General features: G+C 38.7%; 1 protein-coding gene across 1 annotated transcript in view; it reads left to right on the forward strand.

The window, feature by feature from the left end:
• LOC139478307 (FAS-associated factor 1-like) overlaps positions 1-11,488 on the forward strand; it is a 45,333-nt gene extending 33,845 nt beyond the window's left edge. The window contains exons 17-18 of the mRNA XM_071260730.1: positions 2,402-2,617; positions 4,486-11,488. Coding sequence (XP_071116831.1) covers positions 2,402-2,617; positions 4,486-4,569 — 300 coding nt within the window. The 3' untranslated portion in view covers positions 4,570-11,488. The remainder of the gene's footprint in view (positions 1-2,401; positions 2,618-4,485) is intronic.
• The last annotated feature ends 588 nt before the right edge of the window (positions 11,489-12,076 follow it).

Consider the following 12,076-nt stretch of genomic DNA (forward strand, 5'->3'; position numbering starts at 1 on the left):
AAAACTCCTAAACTATTGTATACTTCTTGTTGAAACTTCCTCTATAGATAAGTGTTGTGGTAAACTCTTGCCTTTTAATGATTTGGGATTATTATTTTTTCATTTTTTTATTTTCATGTTTAAAAATTGAACTTTACTGAAAATGAGGGCAGTGTCCGTTTCCAGAGCAAAACTCCAAAACCATTGAATATTTCTGGAAGACCTTGCTATGCAGATCAGTCTAGTGGTGAACTGGTGCCTTTTGATGATTTGGGTTATTGGAAAATACTGAACAACATTATGTTTTCCTCACTGAAGGTATCCAATGGCAATGAATCAAAAGTGGGGTATGAGTAGCCAAACTCCAAGCTCCAGACTGGGGGCAAATGTCATCTATGTGGCATCCTATGACTCTTGTTTAAACAGTGTTTAATAACATCACATGCAGCAGGATTATAATTTGCAACATTTCGTCATTCGAATGAGAGTGTCATTAGCACTGTGCAACTGTACTGTGCAATGTCTACTGTACTCCACGACAGATAATCTGCTCCTGATCGACACCACTGTGTCACAGAACACATAAGGTGCATGTAGGCACACTCGACAGGCTTCTCAAAACTGTCTTATTGATATATTTAACTTGAATATATCAAGTCTTTTAGTGTTTGTAGTTGTAGGACTTGCGAACAAATGCATTTGAAATAGAGAGTGTATACAGACTTTCACTTTTATTTTTATCCCCCCGGCATATAATGCGGGGGGATATAGCGATCAGCCAGTCTGTCTGTCGTCCATCTTTCCGTCCGTAATCATTTCCTTTTCTGGGGCAGAATTCCAAAACCATTCAGTGTATTTGATTGAAACTTGGCAAATCTATCAGGCACATACTGAAGTGGTGCCTTTTGATATTTTTATTTTTTTAAATTTTTATGGAATGAAGTTGGACATAGATTCAATTGGGGATGGGGTTCATTTCCGGGGCAGAATTCAAAAACCAGTCAGTGTATCTGATCGAAACTTGGCAAAGCTATCAGGCACATACTGAAGTGGTGCCTTTTGATATTTATTTTTTTTACGAATTTTTATTTTTTACAATTTTTATGGAAAGAAGTTGGACCTCGACTCCATTGGGGAGCGGGTTCGTTTCCGGGCCAGAATTCGAAAACCATTCAGTGGGTAAACATTGTATGCTTCCTAAAGAACATTCAACTGTTGACTCATTACATAGAGAATTAAACATTTACTAGTGGTTACTTTACAGACAGCTGCCGGGGGGATATGTCATCTTTCTAATGACTCTTGTTTAGTTGTGCAAGCATTGTGGTATTATTAAAATTCAGAGCATCACATACAACAAAACATTGTCAAGGGATCATCACAATATTCATTGCTGCGTCTACTTATGACCTTGAATTTCAGGTTGTAAATGAGAGTAATGCCCCCTTGGACCAAGTGGACAGATCTTCATCATTTCAACTGTTGCAATCTTGTGTCGTGAATCTTTCATGCCCCTAAACTGAACAGGTGTAGCTTGGCTATAGTTGCAACCAATATCATAACACATAAACCAGCTGCTCACTCGTATGAAATTACATAGTCAATATGACATGACTCGATGAATCAATCGACCCGTGAAGATCCGGGGTAGAATAGGTCTTCAGCAACCCATGCTTGCCGTAAAAGGCGACTATACTTGTTGTAAGAGGCGACTAACGGGATCGGTTGGACAGGCTCGCTGACTTGGTTGATGCATGTCATCGATCCCAATTGTGTGGATCGATGCTCATGATATTAATCACTGGATTGTCTGGTCAGGACTCGATTATTTACAGACCGCCGTTATATAGCTGGAATATTGCTGAGTGCAGCGTTAAACAACAAACAAACAAACCAACAGCGATGAGTCAATCATCTTGTGGGCTCCCCTCACCTAAACTAAAACGAGGTTAAAGCTAGATTTTCAGTTGAATGCAGATGTTTCAGATGCTATTATCAATGTGATTTTTTTAATTGGCATCTTATCGTATCTTATAATCAATCAGCTACAAATTTCATATTATATTCATGCTCCATCCTTGTATTAAAAATGTCATTTTTTCAGACATTGTATTTTGATAAAGTGCAAAGTTTTTGAGTAATATTTAAATAAATATAATTTGTCCCTGTTAGATACTGTTTTTCTTACAACTTGTATTTTTCAAACTTACCTGACGAGTGTAAGCAGGGACTTGTTCAGTAATATATATAGGTGTAATATTGCTGACTGAGATGCAGGACAACATACACCATTCACTTGCTCTAGCCCATAATAGGTGTACTAGTTAGTGGAAGGACATTGAATTAAACACATCACAATATTAGGGGTTGGATACAATCACTTTGTACATCTACCTATCACAGTTCTTTTACAACATTGTAGGCAATCCAGGCTTCCTTATTAAAGTCATTACCAGATGAACCTCCCACAAGCTGTAAGGATCCTGTCAGTCGGATACGTTTCCGTCTCCCGACTGGTGAGGTGACAACTCGACGCTTTCTGGCAACCGAGACAGTGCAGACACTTCTACATTATCTGACAACCAAAGGGTTCCACACAGAGGAGTACAAGGTGCTATCTACTTTCCCTAGGAGAGATGTGAGTATACATGCTGTATAGGGTATATAACTTACCGTATTCGATGTAATAAGCACCCAGGACGCTCTCTAAATTAGAATTAGGGCTCTTATTGGAATATTATTTTTGTGAAGAAAAGAGTTGAAAGATAAATATTGTGGTTTATGCTGACAGCCTGAAATGTTTATACACGACAGATATATTTTTCCAGAATTTAATTGCCCATAGTTAAGTGTGCACATAATACACGAGTGTGTATTGTACATGAATAAATACGTCTTGTGTACATTGATCAATCGGAAAGGGTGCTAATTGGGATTGTTCACTGGCCAAGATATTAGTAAATATCACCGTGGGCACTTATTAGAGCGGGCGCTTATTACGTCGAATACGGTAACTACACGATAAATCACAAAGAACAATGAAGAACGAAGTGTTGTTTATTTCACTATAAAACATTGTTCTATCATGACGTCATTTCTGGAATTTTGAACATGTGCTCACAACTTGATGACATCATAAATTGGACAAAGTTATTTTTTTAGAGGGAAGTGTTTAATGAGGTTCCCTGTAGATGTAGCTGGCCAGATAATTGCAAATGCTGAACGAAAGTTTGAGAGATATGACAATCGGTATTGGGAGAAAAGGTATAGACAATTGACATGCAAATTGTGAGAATATGCAGGAGAGACCAAAATTTCATAAAATGGACTTGTCTGGCATTGCCATGGTTTGATTCTATTCAGAGATTCATCATTATTTAAATATGGGTAAATTTCTTTGAAGCTTGTATGTTACCCGACTCATGATCGTTATTAATCGTTCAACAAAACACTGGAGGAAGAATAAACCACTCAGGGCTGCACCCCTCATGGTTTATTCTTTATTCTTAATTGTATGATAAACAACTCTTTGTATATTTTTTAAATAGCAGATCTACACTGTAATCGGTTTAAATTGTTGCATTGGTCCAAGAGGTGAGAGCTTCACTGTTTGAAATGACAAGCTAGATATTCCATTTTGATATAAAGATGTTGCTCAAATAGGTATGTATTTATGATGGAAGTTATTGCATTGCTATAAATCCTCCCCAGTCCTTGTCACCCTAAGGGTAGTGGTTTGCTTCAGGCTCCTTGTAGGAGCTGACCCCAATAGGGATTCCAGACAGAATAGGTCCTCTGTACCCCATGCTTGCCCTAAGAGTAAGACCCTACCACCGCTGGGCTCAAAATAGGTCCTTCGTACCCCCATGCTTGTGCTAAGAGTAAGACCCTACCACCGCTGGGCTCAAAATAGGTCCTTTGTACCCCCATGCTTGTGCTAAGAGTAAGACCCTACCACTGCTGGGCTCAAAATAGGTTCTCTGTACCCCATGGTTGTCATGAGACCTTACCTCTATGTGGCTCAAATAGGTCCTCTGTACAACATGCTTGTCCTAAGACCTTACCTCTGTGTTGCTCAAATAGGTCCTCTGTACCCCATGATTGTCCTAAGACCTTACCTCTGTGTGGCTCAAATAGGTCCTCTGTACCCCATGATTGTCATAAGGCCTTACCTCTGTGTGGCCCAAATAGGTCCTCTGTTCCCCATGATGGTCCTAAGGCCTTACCTCTGTGTGGCTCAAATAGGTCCTCTGTACCCCATGCTTGTCCTAAGACCTTACCTCTGTGTGGCTCAAATAGGTCCTCTGTACCCCATGCTTGTCCTAAGACCTTACCTCTGTGTGGCTCAAGTAGGTCCTGTTCCCCATGCTTGTCCTAAGACCTTACCTCTATGAGAGTCAGAATATGTCCCCTGTACATAAGACAATATATTCATTCACACATACTTTATTTGTCAAATGCCAAATTTCTTTTTGTAAGAGAGAATAATTATTTTGTTATTGACAGATTACCCAGCTAGATCTTAACATGTCATTACAAGAAGCCAAACTGTTTCCACAAGAAACTCTTATTCTGGAGGAGAAGTCGTAACGCTCTGTCATTGATGGGTTGCCGGGGAAGTGCAAGGATGTTTTCATTGGACTGAGTGAGAGCTCTGATGTTGCTGATGTTGCTGATGTTAATATGACCCAGACTCTCACACATGGAAGACAGTTTTTTCAGAAGCAAAAATTATAATGAAAAACTTGATGTTTTGTTCTGTTCTTGGATGGCAACATTTCATGTTGGTGATGAAATAAGACGGATGTGAAATTTGAATTTACAAACAAAGAAAATTTAACGCCAAATTCAACTGTTTGGTATTGAATTGATAGTAAGATTGTATAACAAAAATTATTGTGCTGAAAATAGGACATGAATGTCCTAGGACATTTGTTGTTGTGTCCTGAACTTTGAAGAATTCATTAGCTGGCTGCCATTGTAAATGTTCCATGTTGTTGCAAGTCTGGTCAACTTGGTATGCTTGTCTACACACAGATTGATTGACGCCTGTCAGTTACATATGGATGTATTTCAAACTTGACACTGACATTCACAAACTGCAAAATCTTGATTACATGAAATGACTGAAATTATTTTCGTTGGCATAGTGAAATATGATAATCCATGAAGTCTTTGCATGGCTTTAGGAAGGATAAGCAGAGTAAGGGAACTTCCTTTTGCCTTAATCTCTCAGTGATGAGTGCAGAGTACATCCACCATGGATCAGGTTTAGTATGGGCTAAAATCCCAATAGACATGGAAGCATTCTTGTTGGTAAGTCATTGGCATTGAGTCTCAGTACCTCTCTGTACCTCTCTGTATGCAGATCTGACCAGCCCTGTACTGGACACATCAGGTGAAGCATTCAAAGCAGCATGTTTGATTTTTATATCTCAAAAATGATTGTTGGCAATTCTGAGTAGAGAATATGGTATAAAAGGGCACCATGCATTTAAGATGCGCTATCAACTGAACATTTTTTTTATTTTATTTTATTTTTTTTATTTGGTTGTTTCATTTCCTACAGGCCAAAATTTCAGAGTCCTGGGCAAATGCATTTGACAAAGGAAGGTGATGACGAAAAAGAATAGTTAGAGAACTGACATCTGATTTGGATCACATATCTTGCACATCCTTCATTGGGAGGTCAAGGCTTGCTGAGTGTTCACATGATGTGATATGGAGGATTTGTCAAATCTTCACACAGAGATGTATTGATGGCTATCATACTGAACATTGTCTTTACTGAAAAATGTATCGGTTCTGTGATTCCAGTAATCAGTCCTAGAAATGTCTCCGAACATAGCTGCAGGCCTGTGTGCTGCTGTCACCGGAGTTCATCAGTGAAAACTTCAGCTGTAAAACTTCCAACATGTTATCTCCTGATGTGCTGCTACTTTAACCAGGAGGATGTAGCTTTGTTGGCCCATCATCCCATTGCTGTTGTATATTTTATACTAAGTGGTTTGATGAATTATCTGTTTTTGTTGAAATATCTATATTTAATTTGGGGCATGTATCATGTTAAGTGGGACTCCAGGAGGGCTATAGTGTATACTATGCTTAAACAAGAGGTACCATATTTGATGTACTAGGATCCCTGCACTTCACAATTGATAAACTTTGTGTTAAGGGTTACATCGTGTCCAGTGGAACCTGATAAATCCAGACAGGTCGTTTTGGATCAAGATTGTCCACATTAGCAGGTATGTTGGTTACCTGAAGAATGACTGTGTAGAGGTTCCATCCCAGCTGTGTCCCAAAGTGAAGAGTTCCAGATAACAGAGGTTCTGTTTTAAACAGATGGAACCTGAACTGCTGCCTATACCTAGATGACAATCTCAGACATGTGTCAGTAAGAGAGGAAGTGACTTAACATTTGGTAGGCGAAGTGGAGAATCTGTACAATACAGATACGACACTTTTCCTACACCATAACACCCAGATTTCCTTAATATATATTTATCTAATCCCAGTACACTGAAGACAACCGTGTCATTATTGACCCTATGCCATGGTGAGAGGCTGGTGCATGACTGTCAAATGTGTGATTCTGAAGACTCTATGAATGTTTTGTTTTGGCCAACCTCATTCAAATCTGGATCCTGTTTCACAAAAACTAGGGCTATGACTATCATAACTCTTCTGCTTTAACATACAATTACAACAGTCGCATCACTACGATCGCTTTGGGAAACAAGGACCAGATCTTTTCCTCCGCTACGAAACCTCTCTGTGTGAAGATCTGAGGAGACTTCTCTAAATGGTTGTATCAGGTGAACGTTCTATTAATCTGCCAAATGGTGTCGAGGCTTCTAACTTCTCGGTGTGAGTGAGCAAAGATTCATACAAGCATATCGTTTTTTCTGTATTACGAAAAATGAATATAATCGTGGAACTCTGATTACAAATTAGTCATGTTATATATTGTTATGGATATGTTGTACACCCTGTTGTTACAGAGTGTCATGAGTGCATCGGAGAGAATCTACACCCAAAAGGGTGTAATGTTGAGGGGACATTTGTGTTTTGTGTTGGTTTCGAAATGGAGATGCTAAAGAAATGAAGCTGAAATATTTGATAAGCTGACATCTGATTGGCTCCAGGACCCATGCACCCTTTGTTGTGACTGGATCAGTCAATGTTCTCAAAGGGTTCTGAAGCAACCTTCATTGGTGGTGTCCTCAAATCTTCACACAGATAGGTATCATATCAGAGTGAAACATCTGATTTTAGTGAAATTATTTGCCTTAAAAACTGCTTCCCAAACAATACCATGTCTTGAACATATTCCCAGTGGATACTTTATCCCATTTGAAGGAAACAATAAACCAACACATGTTTCAGGCTTTGATATTCCTTTATTACTGTGCCAATTGAAGTTTAAAATTCTAATGGCATGGTAAAATAAGTCCTTGGTGCCTAAAGGGTACACTTAAAAATTATTTTTTTTAAATCATAGAAACATGTTTATTATATGAAGCCAGTGATAATGTACTTTCATGAACGTCAACTGGATAATCACAAGGAAAATAATCAGCTGAACATATTTATTCGGCAGATTCATATAATAATTGATGGGATTCAGAAACCGAAAAGGTTTCAGTTGCAGTGAAAGGATGAGGGCATCCAATGATTCACCGAGGTCAAACTTGGATCCAAAGTAGTGTTCTTGTTGTGACGCTTCTATTCCAGAGCACACATGTTAGGAGTGCCTTGTGGCAAAGAAAATACATTTCTAACCCTACATTTAATGGCCATGGACAGACCACTAATTAGAGTTGAGAGTTGCCATTTGTGTGTTGAGCATGTTGAGATAGCATGGTATTATTCAAACACAGGAACACCAATAAGGGTTTGACAACAAAGCTGAGGGTATGCATGAGTGAGTGAGGGACATATTTGCATTTATTTATAAAAAAGAATCTGGACAGAAAAGAACTGCACATTTTGTTGTCGTTTGTATGTTGAGTATTTTCTGTGTTCATGAGGTAATGATATACATAGCTTGAAACTTACAGTCCTGTTATGCTGTAGAAGTGTAGAGAGGTTTGTGTTCGTACATTCAGTCTCTACATTTAATGGCCATGGACAGACCACTAATTAGAGTTGAGAGTTGCCATTTGTGTGTTGAACATGTTGAGAAAGCATGGTATTATTCAAACACAGGAACACCAATAAGGGTTTGACAACAAAGCTGAGGGTATGCATGAGTGAGTGAGGAACATATTTGCATTTATTTATAAAAAAGAATCTGGACAGAAAAGAACTGCACATTTTGTTGTCGTTTGTATGTTGAGTATTTTCTGTGTTCATGAGGTAATGATATACATAGCTTGAAACTTACAGTCCTGTTATGCTGTAGAAGTGTAGAGAGGTTTGTGTTCGTACATTCAGTTTCTGGTTAAGTTATCTCCCTTTGACCTGGAAGGCTCCCATGTAATGTGAAGACTCTTGAAATGCCTATGCTTCTGTAGACCTACAATAGTCTTAGCACTGAGAGAGCTGTGTGCTTGTGGGCTGGGACAAGTCTAAATTTACTACCCGGGTATCCACCCCTCTTTTACTCTATCCCACCCCAATACCCAGTGTAGGCCTCAAGAGATAGGTACAAAATGTCTGATTGGAAATTAGTTTGACTGTAGCCTTGACAAAAAGTGTTAAGATACATGTATATTGTAATCTGGTCATGCATACACTGAAGTTGACTGAAGTTTTATCTTTATTCAAACCTATAAAAGTCAGAAGGAAATGTGAACAATAGTGACTTGTAGTGTAACCATAGAGTTCTAGATATTTTTTCTTATCAAACATCATACATGACTAACCACGGGTCCGGGTAGTCCTGTGGGTACACGGGTTCTTAGGACCCACCTGACCCAAGTATCTGAGTTACCTGTCCTAGTAGAAATTAACACAGCTGTAACAGAGCTGACTGTATGGGACATTGTTTTGTTGCTCAGTTCATTTCAACTATAGGTAGTTATATTTTCTGGCCTGGTCAAAAGTTGTAAAGAAATTCTTCAAATCACAAGGTAAGGAAGTACACAGTATTTCGTAATGGTCCTAGACATAGCAATATTGTTCATAGCAGTTCATGGGTATTGTTGTTTGAAAGTGTTTGGGCTGTTGGAAGGACAGGCAACGAATGTGAAAGAATGCAATGTGTCCTTGTTTATATATTTTCAGAAGCCATTTTGATTGTGGAATTAATGATTGTTTCTCAGAGGGAGATGTTGGTACTTATTTCAGTTTTCTGCTAATGATTCTTTGCCATCACCATTTCCATCCCACCCAGCCGAGTTATTTGGAACTAAATGAAACCAGGGAGGGTTCAATATGTCATATCCACTGGGTCTCAGAATAGTATTTTTCTCTGTATTCAACTTTGATTTGATGTTGACAGTCATTTAGTCCAAACCTCAGTCAAGAGTAACATTTTTACAACACTTGAAGTAAAGTACCGAACGCTGAGTTTTTTGGATGACTTTGTTTTTTGGTGAAGTTGCAATTGTTTGTGTGACTCTATAGAATATGGTGGATGTGAGGATATTTTTAGGGGAAGGTTTTTTTGTGTAAATGGTGTAAATGTCAAAATGTTTCAGTGTTTTCAAAATCTCAGTTACATGTATATTAGGAAACATATTTCTGTAAGTATATACATGTACTTCATAAATGTTTTTCAAATTTCATACACAATCAATATAATACAATTCTGAAAGAATAGTTTCCCGTTTTGTGTAACATTTGTACGTGAAATGAGTGGATTACTATTTCTGCAGTATCAGCTGTGGAGGGTATTGGGACTAGAATGTGATGTGGAGTGGCATGCTGATCATTCAGCAAAGTCAAGTCAAGTGTCACACATGGGCATTAATCCAGTAACATGACTGCCATTAATTCTGGGTGTATTTTGTCAGTGTGAATGAATGTTGTTTGTCATGAACTAAAGGCTCTGGGTGAGACCACACAAGTTTTCTATTTATGTAAACAAGATGAGAAATCTTTTTGATGAGTATCTCATAGTAATATGAAAACAAAATGTGAACAAATATGTTTTAATGAACGTACGAGTTCAGACCAGAACAGCTGTAATTTCAGTGACAATACTGGTAACACTTCTCACAAATAACTCTTGTCTCATCAGATTACAGGATATTAATGAGGGTCAAATTTGTCATGTGGGCTTTTGTATAGGGTCGGGACTTTCTCCATAATCCAAGTCCTTTTCCAATCTAGGTTTACACGTAATTAGTGCCATGTAATAAACCGAAACATTGTCTTGTATGAATAGGCCACATTTAAAGTGTAACGTAGTGACTCCACAACATGATACAGGCACTTGTTGACAGTGTTTGATGCTATGCCTCAGTAAATGTATCCATATACAGCATTTGAAATGGAGCATGGAAGTCGAGGGGCCCTTGTCAAAACCCAAACTGAAAGTTGAAAATTTAGTGGTCCTTAAATTTGAATACTATAGCAGCAAATCTAAAGGATTCCCTTTAATTTCTAACAATGTATGTGGATTCAATTGCATTCTCAACTTCCTGGGGAGGATAAAGTTAGCTGCTGTAATTTGGATAGGAATCAGAACCCCAACATTGATCTTTTATTATGAACCTTAAGAGGCAATACTTTGAGAAAGAAAATCATCATCAAGTAAATATCTGTTGATTATGAGTTAGGTGACTTGCACAACATCATCAGTCGTAGTTAATGTGATTTCCATAAAATACGTACCTCTTACTCTATTAGGGAAAACACAGCTGAATGCAAGACTTGTTTCGACCCATCCCCAAGTCGTTTTTGCCTGCAGGTTTGTTTGGTCAGAGGTACCATGTTGATATTTTGTATATACGCCCCTATTGGGAGAGTAACCATCTTCCCGAGGCAAGGGAGTTAACTGACTATCAAAGTCAAGTGTCCAACTTTGCCGAACTAGGCTGGAATTCCGGAGTTACATACTTGCTGGACTAACGAGTCTATGCATAGTCCAATCAAAGTCGCGTAATGAACTAGACATGCAGTTTCTAATCAAGGTGCTCAAGTGATTTGATGCACTTCACGGGGTAGACCCATTATATAACAATATAGATCTTGATTATCGATCAGATCGTCTTGACTGGGTGCCGCCATTTTGTTTGAATAAAATGCAAGTGATATGAGAGATGGAATCTGATTGGTCAATAGGAGGGACATAAAAGGACAACTCGTGATAGCTACTGGTGGCGCTATCATCAAGTCTGGAATTTCCAGCCTTGTTCGGCAAGGGTGGAAACTGGACTTTTTAAGCCAGTTAACGCCCTTGCCTCGGGAAGATGGAGAGTAATAAACGACTGTGTATTGTTCTTGTGGGAACCACTCATCATTTGCTTGTACAGTTGTGTATTTAAGTGCATTGTGAAAACACCATATTGTAGAATATTGAAGTGATGATGACATGTTACTATGGAGACCTATGCTGGCACACATTAAAAACTGTTTTTTAAAACTGCTGCATTTCATGTCTTTCTTTCATTGCCAAGCAAGATGCCATGGTACTGCGGGGACAGGCATCTGTGTCAGTCAGCTTGTTCTTTCAATTTGTGCATCACTTTTATCTATTAAACCCTGAATTTATATATATATATATATATATATATATATATATAATGGGGTTTAATGTCGCGTTCAAGAGCACTTATATAAGGATGTGTGTGTGGCTGCTTGTATTAGTCAGCACTAATGCCGATTTTTATGTTGCTAGCCCACTGATATATCATGCCGCACTCAGACACAGTATACGGACTCCGAGCCTACCAGTCCTTATTTTAGACCCTTAATGATGAGGGCCAGACAGAGTAACAATAGGTACCATCTTTTAACATCTTTAGGGATGATGCAACTGGGGATATTACCCCTGGCCTCCTGCTCTCCAGGTGGATGCTCTCTCCACTAGACCATGAAGAAGGTCAAGTGAGGTGAGGTGAAATGGGGTTTAACGTCCCGGCCCAGACATGCATGCACGTGTCGATTTATAGTGCTAGCGCACTGAGATACCATGCCGCAGTTT

This window comes from Haliotis cracherodii, unplaced genomic scaffold (genome assembly GCF_022045235.1).
Source record: "Haliotis cracherodii isolate W230 unplaced genomic scaffold, xgHalCrac1.p SCAF_4, whole genome shotgun sequence".
Classification (NCBI taxonomy): Eukaryota; Metazoa; Mollusca; class Gastropoda; order Lepetellida; family Haliotidae; genus Haliotis; species Haliotis cracherodii.